Raw genomic sequence first — 22,780 nt, forward strand, 5'->3', positions numbered from 1 at the left:
TTAAATGTAAGTCCTTCTCGGATGCCGGTTAATGCCACTCAAAGTCAATTAACTGGCAATTAAGCCAGGTCTTACCTTCGCCGTCTTGCCCCCCAGCCAATTATATTTGCCCCTGGGCAAGGACCTGCTCCTTGCCCATTCTACATTTTACATTTCCACACTTTTCAGTTTGCATTCCGAGGGCAAAAGCTCTCTCGCCTGCGCCGAAGGTTACTGGCGATCAAGGGCAGCCCAATGTCGGATCCTTGGCGAAGGATGTGGCTGCACTGCACGTGTAGCACATACAAGGGCATTGTGACACATTCTCTCTATACTCTAATTCAATATAAACATTGTTATATATTATTTCCTAAGTCTTTAAGGGTTTAAAAGAATTTCAAGCATATCAATGCGGATATTATTCATTCAGCTTAGTTTTGTTGTTAATATTAGTTCCTAATTCTTCGATACTACCACTTTTCATATTTTTCGTTCTTTAAAGAAAATAACAATTTTGTTCTTTTTAAGAATTTTTAAATATTGATTTAAACTATTTTTACACTCCCCACCAAAACAGCTGTTTGCTGCCGCAACTGTTGCACTTCCTGGCGGCAACTTGTGGCTTTTCACCTGCAGAGAAGTGCAGAAAGCTCTCTCCTCTGGCTCCAAGTCTCTCTGCCTGTCATCTCTCACTAATTGCAGGGTTGCCTTTAGTTTGTAGTACTAATTCTAATAGTTGCATTCACTTATTTTGGAGAGCTTTCGTTCGCGAACTTTAGCTGCGAGTGCAACCCAAGCGCATCAGCAAAGCTTCCGCTGCAGTTTCGGACTTTTACGATGTTCTGGCGAAAAAACTTTTGTCTAATGCAACTGGAAAATTGTGTGACAAAGCTTTTCCTCGTTGCAATTTTCGCAATTGTTGTGGTTCCACCATCTGGCAATAGATGGCAGCAGGCATGCAGTTGGAAAAACTTGCTAGATCGGTTGGGTTAAGAAAGGTTTTTTTCTTCCTTTAAGGACAAAATTAGACTTTAATCAAGATATTTATACATTTTTTTTTATGTTTTAATTGACAATAATAGGTTTTAAATATTTTGTACCTAAAATTAAAAAGCTATACTGAAATATTTAAAAAGATTTAATAACCTTCCATGAGATGGTTAGAAAAAATGCTGTGCGTTACATACGATTGGTAGTTACAAACGATTACTCTTGAAATATTTATAACACGACCTTCTTACTAATGGTTAATTTACCCCCGTTTTTTCCCTAGCATCTTTTACAATGCAAGCCTCATTTACTTTGCTGTTAATCCAGCATAATCCCAAGCAAATAGCGCCTCATTCAAATGGATTGCCAGCCACACTCGTTAAATAGCAGAAGCGACCTTAACCTTGAGCAAGTTGAACCATTAGTTCTTGTTTATATTCGGCTTGGCTCCCAAACTTTATTTCTGTATGAATTTGCGGGTAGCAACACATTTAATTAACCGTTTACTGGGCCGAAACAAAAATTGAAATATTTCTCGTGAACTTCTGCTCGTTTTTCCTCGGCTTTTCCGTTTGCTTATGGCGCGGAATGTTTCCTCACAGCCATTAAGTTCGGTTTTGGGCTGGTGGTGAGCTGTTAGCCAAGTTGATTGCTGCCACCTCCATGAGAAGGAGGCCTATAAATTCGGCACATAACTCTCACACGCATTAGCACTTTGTCAATGTGGCAGCTTGCCATCTCTATCGCTCTTGCAGCCCCAACATCTCCGTCTCTTTCCAGCCTTTCTGCGCTTTTCTTTCGCTTTTTTTGGGCATGTGTCGAATTTCGTTGGTGGCCTTGACTTTTAGTAACCTTTCGGTTAATTCTAGTGTTATTAATGGAGCAATTCGTGGAAATTGCTCGCTTTGCTCGCTCTCTCTCGCTTTCTCTCTGTCTCTCTCTGTTTCAAATGGTTTTCTCTTTCATTATTGGAGCTCACTTTTCTTGACTTAATTGAATTTGCTGTTTGCATTGACAGGACTTTGAGCTGTTTGCTTGCTTTAAAATTATGATAAATTATTTTATGCGGAAAGCATTTCCCAGCGACAGGAAATACAAATTTTCTGTTTGCCACGTGCGCAGAAATTCCAGCTACATTAACACTGTGAATAATAATGTGCCATATGCTTATTTAAAAGTAATTTTACTTTATATGTATGGCATAATTTTGTTACATTACATTACACCTACATCCTTTTCATACCACTCCAAATTCATGGTGAAAGAAAATTCATGGTCAATGTGTCAAATCCCCTCAAGCGAAGTCGAAACCCCCTACATAAGCCGCTTTGTTTGTTAGGCTGTCCACCCACTCCCCCCCAACCACCCACTCCCCCGCAAGCACCCACTCCCCCCAACCACCCACTCAAATCCCTCCCACTCACAGCCTCAAGTTTGAGCCTATTGGGCTAGGCCTTTTCTCCTGGCTTGTGCTAAAAATAACTTATACGCCCCTTTGGCCCACCGAGACCTTTTTTCTCTCACTTGTTTTATTTTCCTCTCCTCCTTTCTCAACTTTCTCGAATGAAAGCACTTTGTTCCTCTGCTTAGGAAATACTTGTAGGACTCTTATTATTATGGGTCCGATGGAAAAGTTGGCTCCATGCTATGCCTGATTCAATGAGTGGGGCTTACTGTCCGCCAGGCTCCAAGTTCCTTGGAATCTCTGTCTGTCATGCACTTTTTTCAAAAATTATATATTTGTAGCAGATATACATATTTTTGCATATTAAATACTTTGTAAATTTTGGAAGCCTTTGACCTTTGTTATTATTATTATTTTGTTTAGAGATTATCTTTATTAGGTCTTAAGGAATTTTTATATTGTAAATACATTTATTCTATTAATGTCAATAATATATTTGTATCTTGTTATCCTTGTGTTCTCACATTTCCTGCTAAAACTGAATGCCGCTCTCAACTGTCCATTTTCTGTAAAATCCCCATCTCGCTCACACAGTTGTGACCTAATGACCTAGCTGTATACAAGCTTTCGTCGGCCTACTTTGCAAATGGAAGATACATAAGCGCCCCCACAGACATATTTCAGCCACCCCCAGATTTTACACCCACCGAACGCATTACACTTAAAATTTTAAGGTGCCACAAATGTTTTAGCTTATTGAAAACCAACAATCCAAGTGTATTGGTATTTGTGGGGCGTTTTGTTTATTTTTCGCTGGCTCACCTAATGCGCATTAGCAGGAAAAAAAATACACACGAAAATTAGAAATATCATATTCGTGTGTGTGTGTGTGGAAATGTTTGTGGACTGCCTCAATACTTCCTGGCAAAGCTTTTCCGCATAATTTTCCCGCTTCATTTCGGAGAGCTTTCCCAATAAACACGGCAACAAATGTCGCACGCGCTGCGGCAACAACAAAAGCAACCACACTCGTGGAAACTGCTGATTAAATATACACATAATGTGAGAATGCTGGCGTTGAAAATATGTACACATCGATATACATAAAGCAAGCCGAAATATTTACAGTAGAAGCTCTAGAAGCAAAAAATAGGAAACACTCAGTTTATCAACAATATTCAGACTTAAAGAAAGAATTTCCATAATAACAACATTGATATCAATATGGTACCAAAATATGCAAATTTTTTAAAGGCTATAAATATTTGGCTATGAAATTGTTTTTAATGTTAGTTATGTCCATTTTAAGTTTGGAAAACATTTCGAATTTAAAGTTAATCTACTGCATAAGTACCTTGGTTTAATGGAATCTTTTGTTACGTATTTGATGAGCATCTGATTTCTAGGAAATTTAAATGGCAATCATAACGACATTTCTTCTAGGCTTTCACTGTATATACCAGTATACTTATCAATTTACAAACATAGTGTATACATGTGAAAGCAAGAAGCAGACGCAGAGAAAAACAGCCAAAAAGCCCACCCGCAGTCGACGTCGACGTCGGCGTCGCATTCGTATTTGTTAGTTTTGTTGTTGTTTGCCGAGTAAATAGGTGAACGACCGTCGATAATACGCGACCTTCAAAATAATCTGGGCCAAGTGCTGTCCCAGTGTGCGGTGGTATGTGTGCCTGTGTGCCAGTATGCCTGTGTGTATCTGTGTTTGTGCGTTTGTATCTGAGAGTGCCGTACACACTCACGCACTCTCTTTCCCATACTCTCGCCCACAGCCCACAGCCACCCCCTTTGCCATATTGTTCGCTCTTTCTCTCTCTTTGTGGTTGCGAGTGTGAACAACTTTTGTCGCCCGCTTTTGTTGTCTGCCGCTTGGAGAATCGAGACTATAGTTATGCGTTTCCTATCAGAATTATAACAATGAATAGTAACACCTATATCAATTTAAATCAAAGTTCTTCTAACGAAGTGGATGCATCGTTTATTTCAACTCTTATTTACTAATAATTAATGGAGCATTTAATGAATTAAATTTGTGTGGATTTTTTGATTTATTAATTCTAATTTCAAGAGTTTTACTAGTTTTATAGTTTCACCAAACAAAATAGTTTGTTTATGTAATAAGAAAAGAAAAAGAAATAATTAAAGATTTGCAATTTACAGATTGATAATATCTGAGATCTAATTAAGTTATGATCAATATATTATATCAAATTGATTATTAAAAATGTGCTTTCTGTTCTTATTATTTACATACTTCATAAACATTATCTTTGTTCATATAATATATTATTGATTTTATTATATTTTATCTAAAATCCTGATAAACAGAGACTTTTAGCTTTACAGTCACCTCAAAGCTTTGCTGAGCTTTTCACGCATTTTCGTGACGTTTTGAAGGGCCAAAGTCGTTGCACTTTATCCAGGACAATGACATGGCACACACACACACACAAGCAAAGCAGCAGAAAATCCTTACACACATATTGAAAGCACCATCGGATGGCCATTTGTGAAGCCATTTGCATTGCTGTTTTTTAGGTTTTAATTAAAATTTTAAAATTATCTTTCCTTCGTTTTTTCCACTTTGACATCGTTTAGTAGGTGGCAAGGACTGGGAAAAGGTGGTTTTTGGGTGATAAAACGGTGGGTCACCATTTATCTGTTCCATTTGCATGGAGTCGAATTGCTTCGGGGGTGAGCACAGTTCATGTCCTTGGACGAATTTCCCCGAGAGTTGAATAGACATTGAAGGTTATGCGCTCTATAAATGTATATCCATGACTTGCTGAGCTTCGTGAGAGGTTGAGTGCATGGGAAACAACGTCAGCGGATCAGAAGGCTTGTGTGTGGTTGCGGTTAATTTTTGAGTCTGGGCCATCAGGGAAAGTTCTATGCGAAGGCAATTATCCTGTCTTTACCACAAATTAAAACTAATTTAATTTGATTAGAACTCAGAGCAATAATATCTGATCACTTAGTTACATTTTTGCCTATTAAAAGTTTATCAAGCTAACTAGTTACACTTTTATATTTAATTAAAAGTTCGCCTTTCGCTGCCTGCTTTACATTGCACAGCGTGCAACCTTCCATTCTCCAGCAAAAGTGCGTTTCTCCATCAAGTTAAGTCCCTTCTCCACTCGATTCTCAGTTCTCAACGGCGTTGGCCTAATCGAATCAGCGGCGAATTGCTGGTGGGTTAAGTGCTTTTTATTTTCACACCGTTTGGCGCCTAACACGTTTAATGGAGCACTAGTGGCGGCCAATTTACACAGATACAAATTTATGCAACCTATGCAATGCCTGCATTTAGAAAAACTTAAAATTTGGTTCCACTATCCCAATGCTTGAATTGTTTTTAAACTTAATGTTGATAAATTATTGCAATGTATTGCAATAATCTCAGGACTATGCTTGCCATAAGTATGCAATAATATGTAATATATTTATAGCATACTTTTGGCGTACTTGTTTTAAGTATTTCCAAAACACCAGAGATATTAGCTATGTTGGATTAATTTAAAAACTCTTTTATTTTAAAACAAAGGACCCATTTAAAAGTCATGAACGCTTGAACCTCATTTATGATAAATAAAATATATTTTTATCTTTCTAATGAACTTGCTGCCAGCTTGCGCAGATTGCAGAGAAATTGAACCGGTTACTTTCGAATATTTCTCTCAGTGCGCAGCAGCCCAAGTGGTTCAGCCCACACCCAGTTTCTGCCGCTGGGCGCTGAGTGCAACGCGAAGTGACCCTGAACCCGTGCAACGACACAGAATCGCTGGCTGCGGCTGTTGGCTGTTGGCCGGGATTGTGCAACATGGCAGCCGAATCCGAATTGAGGGCAGACCCAGAGGCACGGCCTCAGTGGGCGGATATAATGGCTCCCCCCCCAACCCCGTTCGCTCCCTCGACTTACGTGGGGCGTTTCGGTTGCAATGAAAAGTTCAAATGCGTTCGCTGACATTTTGCTACAGTGCCCAATGCCACTCTTGGGTGACTGGAAAAGCCAAGGAGGAAAACGCGGCTTGCCGGAAAATGGAGGTGGCTTAGCTGCTGGCTAGGACAATCCCTATGTAGCTCAAGGATTCTGTCGCATTCGCATTCGAGTTGCACAAGCCACAGACGCTCACTTACCTAACCCAAACATCGAGTCTCTGGTCTTCTATTTGTCTTCAATGCAGTTTATGTTGCTAGAGTGCCTCAAGCACTTATTACTTTCTATTGCTGTTTGGTCTGGACTAGCAATGTTAATTGAAGCTTTATGTCTTATGTCATAATATTTGCTCTTTTTTTAATAACAGTTCAAATAACAATTTGAAGTATCTCAAGGCATTAAACAATTATTAGATACCAAGGAGTTTATATATATTATAATTATTCTTATTTATTACTGTTGCTAAAATCCCTTCTGTGTGTATTTCAAATTTTTAGATAGTAAATTTCTCAACTTAGAGTTGGACATTGATTACAGGTTTTTTTTAGTTTTATTGCAGACGAAAGCATTATTTAATTTTTATTTTTAATTGGGCTTCCTTTGAAGGCGCAAGTTGGGTTTTAGGCATTTCTGTTGCGGCTCTCAGGAAACTTTTTGAGTGGTTTCCGCTGTAGTTCTACTTGCCTTTGTTGCCATTGTTGTTGGTATTGATGTTGTTGCTGTTGCTACTGGCCATCGCCGAAGCCTTTCTCACGCCTCGTTTTTGGCTCGTATCGCTGTTCGTCAGTGCGGCCTTGAATAATTCTTCTGTCATTGGCATTTTCACAGTTCATTTAACTTTGGCCCGCTCTGCTTTTGCTGCCGTTTCTGCTTTTGGGCCCCCGGGAGGCAGGACAACGTTTTTGGAGCTTCTGTTACCAAGCGAGGATTTTATCTGCTGCATTCCCCAAATCGGTTGTTGGTTCTGGCGGCCACAATCTGATAGTTTCGCATTTGGTTGAATGCTCGTCATCAATGGGATTCAACAGAATGGGTTAATTTGATTGGAGCTGAAATGAGCACAAAAATAAAACAACTTTAGAATAACCATTTGCAAACTCGTTTGAATAAAATAATCTATAAAAATGTGTGCAAAAGAATTTTAATCACACGTAAACCAATTTGTTTGCTTGTGACTAAATACCATTAACTTAGAAAACCAGATTTTGATTAGCATTATTTTTTACGCAAAAAAAGTAGTGATTTCTTGTACTTACGCTGCTTACAAAGTTTATCAAGATTGATTCACAAGCTTATTATAAAATAGCAACATATTGGGTACTGAGTTTTAAATCCACGCGCCAAAGCTTCCATATCACCGCAGGCAAGCAGTGCAAAGCTCCAAGCAAGCAGTGCGACAAACTGTAGCCACATGGCCGGCCCCAAAAAAGCAAAAACAAACCGAACGAACGAACAGCTGAGCGAAACTTGCGATTTTCTGCTTCTGCATTTCGGCTTTGGCGCCCCGCGTTTGTTGTTTTGCTTATTATTCTGCGTTCTTCGCTCGCTGCGCGAATACCGAATTCTGAACACTGAGACTGTGCCCGGCGCTCAAAAATCTTTTTCCAAACTTTTCGGCATTTCCACGTGAATTCTGAACGGCCAAAGCACAAATCAAAAATATATCCATTTTTTTGAGAATTAACCGAGTGTCATAAAAATAGAGAGAGAGTGATAAGTCTTTCTAAATGTTAAATAGTTAGAGAATGCATAAACAAATGGTGGCATTTATTAGATGAAAATGCATAAAGACTTGGCCAAAAATAAAACACGTAAAAAATCCTATATCATCGCTGCTCTGGTTGCTACTTTGTGATATATCTGTGCACACGAATATTCCATAAGAAATTTAATCAAAGTTTTTTAATGCTAAAACTAAAAGCAACAACAAGTTGATAGCCAAAACTAGACTAGTTAGCTAAACGAATTGTACACTCACAAAGGTGCCATAAAAGCCTTAAATAGATTAAAATAAAACTAAATAAAATAACTAGTACAAATCCTAGCAAATTTATAGATCAACCAATCAATTCCAATCAAATATTTGTAAATCAAACTTAATCGAGACATTCAAACACATCGAGCCAAGCTCCTCTTCAACGGCAATCAAACATAATGACAGTGGGCAGTCGGGAGGATCTCTTTGCCCAGGCAAAACACATAGACGATACTGAACGTCTGATTGGACGAGTCTTAGCTGGTGAGTGAATGAATCATCCTAAGATATAAAAATTATGTCTGTATCTTATATGAGGACGTATTAATTAAGTGTAGTTTTTGTAGATAGTGGGTCCTTTGCTCTCCAAATTAGTTAGGGAAACTTCGAATCTTGCAAGATCGAATAAATTTATTCATTAAATACATTTGTGAAACTAAATACTATAAAATGATTCTAGATTAAATATGTGTAAGCACCATTTTATCTTTGCATTAAAAAGAACAATAGTTAAGCTTAACTTACATAAAAGTTAACTTATTTAATTACTTAGAATGACATAGAAAGCGACCTCTTGAATGTCGAAAGTCTCTTCCCACTTCTGCTCATCCCCAAGCGGCAACGAATTTCCCAGTCCCGAACAAAATGATTTCACTTTCTGCCTATCTTTTCTATTGGCTCCATGTACTGCGCGTATTTTTGGCGCTTCCTCAGCGGTCGTTGAACTCATTAACCTAAATTTTCCTGGTGTGCAAAAACAAAAAGCAAACGCAAGAATCTGAGTGAGGGGAACAAGAGGCAGGTTCGTCATTTGTGGGCTGCCTTTTTCACTATCTTAGCCAGGGGATTTTTCTCCAGGCTTTGAGCAATAAGAATTTTATTGGCATATTGGCTGGCCACATCATGAGCTGATTATTTTATGCATTTACAAATTATGATTAATACGTGCCGCACAATTAGATTACGTATTCATGTTGGGCATCAAAATGCGTAGCAGAGAATTTGATGAACGAATAAGCGTTTATGCGATGCTTGTTATTATCGTAACAAGAAGTTTTGTCGAAAAATAAGAGGAAACCTTTGCGCGAAACATTTAATATATTACTATTATGCAATATTAACAATAACATATTTTTAAAATATTTTTTATATTAATGTAGAACGAGAAAGTACTATTTTCAATAGTACATAACAAATACATATATGTAGTAATAGGTCAATATAAGTACATATATTTGTGCCAAATTATAAAAGAATTTTAAAAATGTATAAACGCAGCTATACTTATTGTTACATTTAAGTAAATTATTTTGTGTTTTGTGTTTTCAAAACTGCTGCGCAATACCTTGGAAATCTCAGAATTGTACCCTTAAAAGTAGGCTATGTTTGGTATATAACTGACATTAGCTGGCAGCTCCAGAGCACCTATATGTTTTGTAAATAGTTCACCTTTTGTTAATAATTTGCTATTTTAACAAGTTTTTGTATTCTGAAGCTATTCCCATTATCTGAAATTCCAAAGCATGAACGCGTTGAGTGAGGCAGCCTATTCCATGAGCGCCAATCAAACTGAAGCCGAAAGCAGCGCAAAAAGCCGAACGAATCCGACGGTGAACGAAAGTAAAAGCACACTAGCAATATCAGCAATGTCTGTTGCTGTCGTTGATGTTGGAAAATCTAGGCCAGGGACTCGTGCGGTCGTTGAACTTGGCAAAAAGTGTGGGCACATTGCGCCGAGGGGAGGGGGAACCGGGAGCCATGAAAGTGAATTTCGCTTTCAATTGATAGCGCTCATAGAAAGCACAAAGATTGCGGGCTGGCACTTAGTTATGAACCTCCTAAATGTTGCTTATTTCATTTGCAACTAACTGGTGCAAGTGAATGGCTTCGGTGTCTTAGACAGACACATGCACGTGCCACAAGTATCACAAGTATTTGGGGCATTTGTTGACATTTTGTGGCATTTATTCTGCTGAATTTATATATTTTCCGCTCTTTTTTTTCGGCTCTGTCGGTTGCCAGTTAGAGATTTATGACTGACAATATTAGGTTTTTGCGTTTGAACAAATCGCTTGGGTGACAATTTTTTTGTGAACAAATGGGATTGTCTTGTGACTTCTGATATTTGTATGGTGCTTTGTAAATGCGATGGAAGCAAACTAAAGGTTTATGCAGCTTTTTGAGAATACTTATTTGATTTATTATAACTAACAACATTTAAGCATAATATATATTTATATGTATATACTGATCATTTCAAACTATGTCAATAGCTTCCTTAAATCTTACAATGGTATTGTTTGATTACTAAAGTCTAGGCTTTTCCGTTCTTGAAATAAGATTTTAGCAATCTGTATTCATTTATTTTTTGCAATGTGTCTAAGTTTTTACTGCAGATTAGATAAGCGGAGCGACAGTTGCCGGCGTAGTAAAAGTTTATTTGGCCTTTTTTTGCAACTGCCTTTCCGTTCTCTATTTCAATTGATTCCAAACGCTGGGATAATTGAATTTCCTTTATGAGTTTGCTAGTTCCCTATACCTACGCTAATCAATTAATGTGTGGAAAACCCATTGGCATTTCCCATCTCTTCTCACCGCTTTTCCCAATACTTGCTCTCCCATTTCCTCCACGCTTCGCTCCGATTTCTCGCCTATCGCACTCCCTCTCTATTTTTCGGTCTGGGGCTCTAGGCATTGTGGCTTTGGCCTTGGAACGCCATGCCGTTCATTGACCTGCCTCAGCTCGGGTTTGTTTTTTCATTGCTGCCCCTATCTGTAACTATGTTTAGTGTGTATGTGCGTGTGTGAGTGTGATTGTGGTGCGCGTGTGTGCTTAGTTCTGTTATCGCTACAGCCGATGTACGCGGCGATATGATGCCAGCCATATGACCTAATAAATTTCTGCTGTTGTGCTTTATTTTTCACTCAGCCAACATTTGCGTTTGCTGGGGGGATCACACAGATGGCGAGGGGATGGGGGTGTCAAGGGCGCAAGGCGGGTCCAATTTCTGTTTTGGGGCACGATTCTATAGGTTTTGATATTAGTTCGTTCGTAAACATACGCAGTGTTTACGAACTTGATGGTAATTTCATACAATTGTATGATTCTCGCTAATTGTTTAAATACATAAAACAATAGATTTTATAACAACTTCTGTTCCATATCCTTTCAAGGTGCACATGGTAGTTTGCTGAGAAATCACATTTGCTTGTCAGCCGCAGCAGACAGAAGAACATTTGATGCTGACAGCATGAGAGAGTGGGATAAAAACTCGTATTACTCATACGCAACGTGGACACCACTAAGAGAGAGAGAGAGAGAGAAAGAGAGGGAGAGGGAGTATATGCACCTCAGTTTGCGCTCTCCGGCCGCAGTTTTGTGGGGTAAATGCATCGGTCGCATTGGGCCAATGTCCGGCCTTCAATTTGGCCCGGTTCTTGCGCCCAGTTGGGGCACCACCGCAGCATTGCTGCTGCCACCGTTGCACCTTGATCCGCTCCTGCTCGCGCTGCATTCGCGGCTGCTGTGCTCCCATTGTGCCAGTGTACGAATGCCCCTGAATGAAAATTTGCTTAACTGTTCTCATCGCTGGCCAAGAGTGAGCGGATGGCTTAAAAGTTTTCAGCTTGCCGCTGCGAAGGCTAAACGTGTTGGGAAATGCTTGATTTATGAGGCGGTTGCATTGAAGATCAAAGATTAATTGGATGGGATAAGTTTTAGCATAAGTAAATGTATTCTGAGTAATTTTAAGAACTGATTCTTAGTCATGTCTTAATTAAAGATTTTTTAAATAATAATTTTTAAATCCAAACGACTTTGTTTTGAGCTACTTAAGTCTCTAAATATACAAACAGCCCTTGAAACAATTTTCAATTACTTATCAAATATTTATTCTACTTTCAGGTAAGTCAACTGCGATCGATCAATCACGCTTCTAATTCCTCGGCTCACACCGCTCATGTAAGTTGTAACAAATTAGCTAGGCGAAAACGAGTCCCAGCTCACAATATCAAACGCTCGATCGAGCCGAGCCGAGTCGAGTCGAATGTCATCGGAGGTTCTTCACCTGTCCCCAGTGTTTCTAGTGGGCCACAACCTTGCCACCGCTGAAACTGAGTCAAATAACTCATAAAAATAAATGTGCGCGGCTGCGGAATACGGTGCCATGTCCGATGTACATTGGAGCCTCAGTCCCACACGATTTGCATTTTACATTTTGCATTTTGCAATTGAATCGAGAGAGAGGCCAGCGCTGCGCTCTATGCAATAAATAAATTCAACATAATTTTTCTTAATGTCGTTTGTGCCACCACCCCTTTGCCTTTGTCCGAGCTGCGCAGCGAGTTGAATGCACCAGCAGCATTGTGAAGCAATAGCCTCGATCTAAATTTACACACAGATACACACGCACACTCGGGCAGCAAACTGCAGCTACGGATTTTGTCATAGATGCGCGACTGTGTGTGTGTGTGTGTGTGTTGAACTTGCACTCAATTTGTGTGTCGCTCACACACACACACACTCTCAAGCGGGAAAAGCTTAGAGCGTGAAGCTTTTTTGGCTATGGCGAACGGAAATGGCAGCAAAAGAGCGAGCTAGAGCTATGCAGCTATCTCTTTCTCACACCTAGAACTGAAGGATTAAAGCAAGCAGATCCCTTGATCCCAATTCACAATAACCTTATACTATTTATTTTATTTTTAAAATAAAATCAATACATTATCTTAATATATAAATTATTTTCAAAACAATATTTGCTAGACTGTGAGCAACTCTATCAACAGAATATGGTCAAATATTCCAAAATTCCCATATTTAGTTATCGAAAATATTCAAAATATGACTTAAGCTCGAATTTAACTATCAATATGCTATTAATAAACATTTTAAACACAATTTCAATACCAAATATTTACAAATTTAAAAGATCTATGCCTTTTTTCACATTAGGTCAGAATGTTAACGTAATTCGGGTAACATATTATTTAAAAAAATACATTTAATTTGTTGGCATAAAACAAGACAATTGGCGAATCAGACAAATGAAATCAATGGCTAAATCCAATTAAAAAGTTTCAATTTTTCAATACGCCCAAATCATAATCCATAAATACTTTTAATTATTACAAACCAAACTCAGCTAACAAAAGCCAACCACCCACACAGGCTGAATGTAGTTTTTCAATAGAATCTCAAATGTAGCAGACAAAAAAGTCGCACAAATACACAGAGAGTACTTTTAGAGGTTACTGCGAAGCGGGTCAGTTCAGTTCATTCGCCCTGTCTAACAATTAGGTGGCAAAAGGGGATGGCGTGGGGGCTGCGGGGTGTTTCGGTGGGTCAGAGAGGGGGGGGTGCAACCTTGCAGTGCATTTTCATAGAGCCGCTCGCTATCGCGTCGTGAGGTTGTGAGTGTAGAGCGCCATATTGCCAAGCCAACTGCACGTGACCTCGTTGCATGTGGCGACTGTTACCCCCCTCTCTCTGCCTCTCTCAGTCCCTCTCCCGCCATGTGCATATTATATATATTTTTTTGTTCGCCCAGCATAGCGCACAAATTGAAGTCGACAAACGTTCATGAACTCAATTTCGGTTTTCCTTCAAATCTGCAGTGACGTCAAAGAGCAACTGTAAATATTTTTTCTCGAGCTTTTTGCTCTACGGCCTGTAGTAAGCCAGCTAAAGCTGCAGTCATTATTTTTCTGCTAATCAAACAAACTTATTTAGTTTTGAAAATCCAAGTCATTTTGTATAGTAAAACGAATTTATACTTGAACTCAACTGAACTAGATGGTTAGCAGGCGGCGCCATCTGGCGGTTGTTGGCTGATACTTATCTTCTTCAGAAAGCTCTGAGTTGCTAATACCGTCCGCTTGGGGCGCCTGCACTGATTTCAAAAAAGCTTTATGAAATGTTCGTTAATTAGATTTTATAAATTAATGCAGTTTAACTAAAAATAAATTGTTTGGTATAAAAATAAGGACCAAATTATTTTTCATTGAAAAAAAAACAGAATATAAAACAATAATAAAGTAAAGTAATCTTTAATATGATTCTTTGTCAAATTGTATCAAATTTTATGACCACATTTGATTTTATTTATAAGCTACAATAGTTTAAGCTGAATAAGTAATTAATATTTACTTCTTCTATTTGTACCAATATAATTTTTTTTAAATATTTATTTGATTAAGGTTCCTTTTGTTTTTTTAACATTAGCAATCTCTTTTAGATATGCTAGACTTTTCTATTCAATTGCGTGGCGATCCGTCAAAGTGATCTCAAATTCTAATTGCCTTGATCGAAGGCGATGCATAAACCCTTTATTTGGATTGGATGTTTTTAATTTTTTTAGGGTTGGATGGGAACTTTATGCGCATTGCAAATTCCGCTTGGGCCCTTACACTTAAGTGATTCTCAATGCGATACGCTCTACCTTTGGCTCTCCTTCCACCCTTCTCTTTTCTCCTTCCGCCCTCTTTTTCCCCCCGCCGAATATCTCTCTTCTTCGTGTGGCAGCTTTTCTCCTTTGGCTTCTTTCAAGGTTGTTCGGACATTGACATTTTCATTATTTGGTGAGTTCTCTTTTTATGCCAAAAAAGTTTGGTTTTCGGTTTTGCACTGTCTTCCTCTTGTTCGTTTTTTGGTGCGTATTCTTCTCCCTATGCTTCTTCTTGTGGTTCTTTGTGTGTGTGTGTGTTTTTTTTTTTTTTTTGTATAATTTCTTTTTATTTTGCTAATGTTGCCCGCATAAAATTCGAGTTGATCCAAAGCGGTTTGCTCAGTGGTCTTTCATTTCTCTTTTGTTTTTTTCCGAGCTTCCTACAAACCAACAAAATGGCGCCCAACGTGACACGAGCCACGTATGTAACTCCCCCAAAACCCAAAACCCCCTACCCGGTTTCTAGGGCACTATTTTGTTGGTTACCTATGCATACATATATGTGCAGGGCATTTTAGCATTTTGAACACGTTCGCCCCTTAGCCCTTGACTTTGAAATCGAGCTGGGTTGGGTTCTGCTTGCGTTTTGGGTTTAGAGTTTGGGTTCTCAGTTTCGCGCTAGGTAATAACTTGTAGATATTTCGGGCCGACTTCCTTCTTTTGTGCTGAAGTTCAAGTTCGTTCTACGCATTTTAAATGCCGCCTGCGTTCGCGCCGTGTATAATCATTTAAATTCTCGGATTTATTTTTTTTATTCGTTTGCGCCCCTGAGGCAATTGTAATTGACACTTGAATATGCCAAACGCACAGCTGAGCGTGAAAGAGGGGTGTTGGAGCCGCTTTTGGCCCCTTGGCAACTGAGCCATGACATGGCCAAAGCCAAGCACTAAGCAAAAGTTACTTGAACTCGCCTAATTGCGCGAATTACGATTGTCTAACTTCGACCAAAAACCGAGACTCAAATGTGACTCTGCGAAAATTCTCATAATTTTTAATAGGCTTTTGCCAGTTTGTCAGTTTGCCAGTTTGGAACCTTTTAACTCCAAAGCGGTTGGCCAAATGACATCACCAGTCATCAGTTCAGACTCTCCTAATCATATTAATCATGGCAAGGCACACGCACTCGCATAATTAGCAATAAAACATCTAACAACTATCATTAGAACTGAAAGCCTAACAAATTCTAAAACAAGATTCGCCAGTATTTTGGCCAATTTTTGAAAGGAATTTTGATACAATAGTGCATTTTGAGCCCATTCGTTTTGTAAAACTTATGTTTTGTACTGTGATTATTTTAGTATCCACACACTTCCCTAAGAATAATGTTAAAATTGAGAATAAGATAATATCTTGAATAACTCTCATACTTTGGATAGAAAAATTAAAGAAAATAGAAAATCTGTTAGAAAATATTACAAATCATCTAAACACCAAAGATCTAAAAAACTAGACCAAGCAATGCCTACAGAATGCACTTGAAAACGTACTTTCCCATCTCACTTTCCTCAAAAACCAAAACAAACAATCCCAGTGAAATGCCAATGCCCATTAACCCATTTCACTTGACCAAGACGCTGGCCAAATAAAGAAAGCAGGCCATGGCCACGTTATGTAACCGAATAAAAGGCGAAGAAAGTAGCAAAGAGAAAGAACGAGAGAGCACAACCGAAGAAAGCAATAGCTGGGGAAAGAAAGCAAAGAGGAAGTGAGTTCTTACTGCGATCTCAACTTTTGATTTCAGCATCACCAGAGAAGAACGCATGATGTATTTGGTTTGTTATTTAGTTTTCAAGTGTTACTTCTAATTTTTGGAAGAGCAGAGATGCTATCAGTAATGGCATAAAGTAACCAAACTGAAAAAAGAAAAAGTCGTTGAACAACTTTCCGTTTTTTTTTTTGTGCCAGTATACATTATAATTATAATTCAAATTGGAATTGAAAAAGAATGCGAAAGAGATCGTGATAGGAAATGATTCCAGCCACCATTTAAATCTGACCTTCCCAGCGAGTTTTGACCCTTCTCGATGCCAAATTATTGTGTGGCCTTTGCCTCCACTCTTCGATCATCGACAGAAGTTTTGTTTGAACAAGTTTCCAGCAGATTATTTCGTTAATTAACGAGAGTCGAAACTGGTTCTTCGCGCATAAGATCATCAGAGATCATTTCGGGCCTCAAACAAATCAAGTTGATATCGTTTTAACACCCGCACAAGTTTCAAATCGCTTCAAACTATTTCCTATACTCAAGTGATCGTAATACCCTTTCGGGGGCATATCAGCTGTGGCAAATGCTGAAAGGAACAAGCAGGAAAGTAAATACGAATACAAAAAAGGAAAGTAGTACAAAGAAAAGGAATTGTGAAGAAAACAATGTGGTCGAAGATAGTTGTTCGGAATGAAGTGTCAATAATATTTTTTAATAATAACAAATATATTATCTACAATTTTTAGAAATATCTTTATATATTATCTATTCTATTTCATTTTTTAAAGAGTGGTAAAGGTTCGTAGATACATTCTATATCTTATATCTTATTTTGGGATGTGGGGCTTGCGTTTCTCACCTTCATTCCTTCTTTCCATTTGATCCCCTCTTGGATTCTCTGTCTCCCTTTCCATCTCCATCTCCATCTCGCTTCCTGAGAGAGCAGCTCATTCGAAAATCGTTCTAGTTTCATTAAACCGCAAAGAGAGCGACCGAGAGAGATGGTTACGTTGCGTGTGTTAGTGAGAGAGAGATCATTTGGTGTTTGTATTGGTGTTCGGGTGCTGCCCGCACTTCGTGTTTCGTTTCGTGTTTTTCGTTTCGTTTCGTTCCATTTTATTTTATTTTATTTCGCTTCGTTGCCCATTGTGCGTGTGCGTAGCAAGTTTACTGACCTTGAACTTCGAAATAATTTTCTGTGTATGTACACCGAAAATGAGACCATCACGCACACACGCATACATATGCACCGAAACAAAAAAAAAAATACCCGCACACGCATTTTAAAATAGAGAGCTAAATGTTTTTTTTTTTGGGCTGCCCGAAACAATTGTTGTGCGCGCACTTGAAAGCAGAACTTTGTCCGTCTGAATATTTTCAATGTTTTTCTAGTGGAGTGAACTCGGCGAACGCACAAACTCAATTTGTATCTGAGTGGCTAAAAATAAGGAATTGTATCTCATGGCCGCGCGATTAGCCGTTTGCCCCCGCAGCGCCATCTGTCGGCGTCCATTCGATTTAGCCTTCGATGCTGGCGATTTGTCCTCCTGTCGGAATTATGTCCATTTATTCCATTATGTCCATTCATATTTTCTATCTAATATATACCAAGTTTTTACATAAAAGATAAAAGGTACTTAGTTCAGCAGATATACATAACTCATAACCCACATTAAAATCTTATAAATTGGACAATTATATTTTTATGTAAACTGTTGTATTTTTAGGTGAAATATAGATTTCAATTTTATTAGTACGACTTATCCACCTAACACATGGTACAAAACACTACCCGATATTAGCGCCTATGCAAACGATTATGTTTATCTATTTCGTTCACGTGTACTTCAATGATAAGATAAGGCTAGTTATATTTAACCTGTTGGAAATTAGACATGTGTACATTTTTAAATATATTCATACACGGATATATGTACATATGTACTATGTACATACACAGCTGGGCTCGCTGAACTCTGGCAAGGGCTTTTTGCGCACTTGGCTATATTTGTTGACCCTGGAGCGGTCATATACCTGTACGGAATCAGAATCCGAATCTGAAATAACATACATACATACCAAAAAACGCGGAAATGATCTAAAACCAGGAGTGGGTTTAGCCCTTGGAATGGGTTTGATAACAGCGTGTTTTTTGATTACCCTCACATTGTAGTGAGTATTCGATAATTGTTGGCTAATAAATCTCCTCCGTTTCCTTTCATTTCAGGTGAGTGACACAAACCCCGAAACTAAGTGCAACCCTTTAGTGGCAACTCGAGGAGCTCACTTGGTATGCCAACGCATCCGAATCCAAATCCAAACTCGAATCCGAGGAGTGGTCGGTGGAATCATTAATTTCGTGTGCCACAGGTGCCTGTGGGCCAGGTACCGTTCTATTCTGATTGGAAGTATCTGGGATGTGTGCGAGCCTGTTTTCTAAGTGCGCTAGGTTATGGTTTCCCAGTTCGGAGAGGCAGGGTTTTGAGGCAGGTAGAAGACGGTAGGCGTAGCCCTCAAAAGGTTCTCCTCAGTGGGCTTGGTTGATGAATGAACTGTCAGTCGATAGCCTTGCCACAATTTACCCCGCTTTCTACGTTTATAATTTTATTGGTACCTGTTGTGGGTTTGAAACGAGTCCCATTTCTTTAAGACATTATACAGAGAGTTTGTAGTTGAATTTCGTTTGAAATAGAGTTGGGGCACCACCTTACAAATGGAATTATTTGTAGATATTAGCATAATTCTTCAGCATGATATTTTGTCTGTGAAGAGCTCAGCAACGCTTAAACATTCCATTCCCTGTTAAGTTAAGAACTAAAATGAAAAAAATTGAAAACGCAATAAGTAGATAAACTCGACTAAGGCGAACTGAAGAAAAACAAGCATTATGGGGGAAAAGGTAAAAATTATATGACCAAGTGACTTGGAATTGGACTCGGACTCCGAACTGCTGGCGGTCGATGCCACGAATCTAGGTTATTACGCCGAAAATAATTAAAAATACAATAAACCCCGGACAGCGAGAAAAGAACGAAAACGGGGCGGCACGAAAGAGACTCCCTGAAATTTCGTAAATCATGCAAAATTGTTACAAAAGACGTTCTTCCCCACAACTTTTCGGCCAACTCTTTGCGCTGAGTGCTGCTTCGTTTCTTTGTCTTGGCCAAATTATTCATACCTCTTACACGTGTTTCAAGTTCATTGCCAAATTTCGGCACGACCACAAGCGTCCAGAAAGAGACGGCCACAATGTGCGGTATAGGAGGTATAGAGTGGGATGCATAGCACTTGGTACAGACTTTTCTGTTCGCCGTTTCTTTTCAGCCCGGTTTTCGCTTTTCTGGTTTGGCTTACGATTCCGCCGTCGAGCTGAGTTGGCCAAAAGCATTTTCTGCTTTTCTGCTGCTCCCTGAAACTGAGTGACTGACTGACCGAGCTAGCAAACTGCTGATCTGGCAAGAAGATATCCATATATGTATGTCTTTCAACATCAGTTGGTTTATGTAGATTTGGCAGTCTACGAAGTGATCGCAGCTCCAAGCCAAAAGCGATTGGGTTAGGCAATAATACTTGTAAGTCGAATACTCAGACACAAGAATCAAGATCAAGCCAAAAAAGTAAAATCAAATTATGCTTAATTTGCTGTACTTAATACTATATGGGTATTAGAAAAGGTGGAAATGCAAAAGTCGCTTCTATACACATAACATATAAACACATTCCAAATATTTTAAATCATAAAAAGCAAATAGTGCCAGCAGTTGGGTAAGCATTGGATAGTTTCTGTCGTTGTTATGAAAGTAATTCATATATAAACATGTATCACTATAAATTGACTTTGAATTTCTCCCACACTTTCCACCCAAGACTTGCAACTTCCTTTCTCCTGCCAACCTTTTACAACCGCCTGTGGCGATCTCCTTTTTCCCATATTTGACTATTTAAAGGCTTGTCTGGCCGCTAAAAACACACAGAATCCCACGCCACCAGTGACGCATATTACTTATCCCCCTTCCAACCATTCCATTTTGTTTGTTTGTTTGTTTGTCCCACCAACGTCATCGCCACTGCCCACTGAATCCGGCATTCACTTTGGAGATCCCCCCTGAGATCCCCACCAGATGGCCACCTCCACTTGGCAAAAGCCACTCGATCTGCGATCTGCGATCGGCGACTTGCGATCTGCAGCCTCGCTGCGATCATTGCACTTTGCGTCGTCTGCGGTCGTCGTGTTGCAAATTGTGTGTTGACTGCGAAAGAACCAGTTTCTCTGCCGTGGCGAACTCGCCAAACTGGAAACGATCGCGCGCAGCGTCGACTTCGTGTTGCAAGTTGCAGCGCAGCGGATCGGCATCGTCTGTCTTTCTCCGGTCGGTCAATGGTTCTCTGGTTCATTGCCATTGCGTTGGGGGTAACTAACCCAGCAACGAGGCATACCACACCATACCCATACACCGTATACCATATACCATACAATATCGTCGAAAAGACAACACGACGAGCGACAACAAGTTTTGCAGCGTCATTTTGCCAACAACGTTGTCGTTGTCGTTGTCGTTGTCGTTGTCGTTGTTGTTAACTGAAGCAAGGACGTTGTCTTCGGTGAAAATGTATGGGTGTTGTGGAAATGTACGTACGTATGTATGGCTCTTATAAATCTACGTACACTGATGGGCCATTCACTCGCACATTCGCCCATGTGCGAAAAGAAAATCAAATAAAATGAGATGACTAAACGATAGATAAATACTCTGCGGCTCAAGTTTGCAGCTGAAGTTGTTCGAGTTGTTGTTATAGCCTATCCTCTTGGTTCGTTGACTTACAAATGGCTGTCCGTCCCATCAAGTTGTTGTTTTTGTTGTTGTTGTGGTTGTAGTTGTTGTTGTTGTTATAGTTGTTGTTGTTTTGACTGTGGCTTGTGAGTTGTTGATTGCAGTTAGCTGTTTGTGTTTTTGTTCGACGCAGAGAAAACACAGTTTGAGCCGCAGGGGAAATTTTGAAAATTGGAAAAGCAGAGAGGAAAATCCAAATTGGATGGCTTTTGATTCAGTTGTTTATTATTTTATATATGCTAATATACTGGGTGGACTAGCAATTTAGACAAGGATTTTAATGTTGCATGAAATGGAAATTGATGGTTGAAAAGCATTTGTTTTTTTTTCGAGTAAGAAATGAAAAGTTAGAAATGATATGACTCTTTTGGAGAAAAAAATCTTTACTCTTTCACTTTAGCTACTTTTATAATCCTATTCAAACATATTGCACTTCAATCTAAAGATACACATACTCATCGCCGCAGTCACTTTCCACAAACAATGTCAACAACCTGACTTCCCATTGTGACTCACTACAGATCGAGATCGCGATTGGGATCGGGATTGGGATCGGTTCGTGAACTTCTCCAGACATTAACTGTGTCGATCGATTCATTTTGTTCCTTCACGTTGTCAGTGAACTCTCTAACTCCACACATTTCATAAGATTATCTCCAGAAACCAAAATGCGAAATTCAATCGGCATGGGGCTGGGATATTAATCAGAGCAAAATATCCCACCGCAATCGCAATAATTATCGCATTGGCTTACATTCGTTCTCGATTCGCAATTGTGAACCGTCACGATTGTACAATCAGCAATATATACATACATACATACGTACATATGTAATTAGCCACTACTAAATGTCTGAATTTGTATCGCATTCGTCAGCAGTTCAACTGCCGCCAACTGGCGAATGAAGTGACATGAGTTACCCAAGAGGCAATTGACCCGGGTTGGGGAAAATATACAATCACAATCCTGATGACATTCACCCCGTTTACGAATGAATCCGCAACATGTGCAAAGCAGGCGAAAGAGCGCAGTGCTGAAAGGCAAACAACAATCGCCGAGTGCAAGTCGAAAACAAACAGGGAAAGTGCAGGGGCGGCGATTTCTGGGGGGGGAATATTTTGAGTGCAGCTGGAGGAGTTAACAAGACAATAGACTCCCAAGATATACAAGTATTTTTGAGACCGCTTTAACTGATTCTACACAAGATCCCTTTGCCAAACAACTGATTCTACATAATTATTATAGAACCCCTTTTAACAAACGACTAATTCTACACAAGTATTATACAGATCCCTTTGACAAACGACTGATTCTACATAATTATTATAGATCCCCTTTGCCAAACGACTGATTCTACAAACTAATTCTGCCAGAAGACTGCTGCTCGCCAACTCTTTCGGCTTATCTGGCGTATTCGTCACTTTTTCTGCTGTGACGTTTTGCAACTCAAATTGTGTCGCTTGCTTAAACGCTTTCCGTGTTGTTCTGAATGCAA

General features: G+C 39.3%; 1 protein-coding gene across 2 annotated transcripts in view; it reads left to right on the forward strand.

Annotated features, from left to right (window-relative positions):
* The window catches only part of LOC120447528 (ecdysone-induced protein 75B, isoforms C/D), a 102,132-nt gene that overhangs the window by 17,935 nt on the left and 61,417 nt on the right, over positions 1-22,780 (forward strand). The window contains exon 1 of one of the 2 annotated variants that reach the window (XM_044005911.1): positions 8,469-8,568. The exons of the other annotated variant lie outside the window; for it this stretch is intronic. Within the exon in view, the coding sequence (XP_043861846.1) occupies positions 8,484-8,568 (85 nt within the window). The 5' untranslated portion in view covers positions 8,469-8,483. Of the gene's footprint in view, positions 1-8,468; positions 8,569-22,780 lie in introns of those variants that run through there. 2 annotated transcript variants of the gene reach the window in all.

The sequence above is a fragment of the Drosophila santomea genome, chromosome 3L, assembly GCF_016746245.2.
Source record: "Drosophila santomea strain STO CAGO 1482 chromosome 3L, Prin_Dsan_1.1, whole genome shotgun sequence".
NCBI classification, from domain to species: domain Eukaryota; kingdom Metazoa; phylum Arthropoda; class Insecta; order Diptera; family Drosophilidae; genus Drosophila; species Drosophila santomea.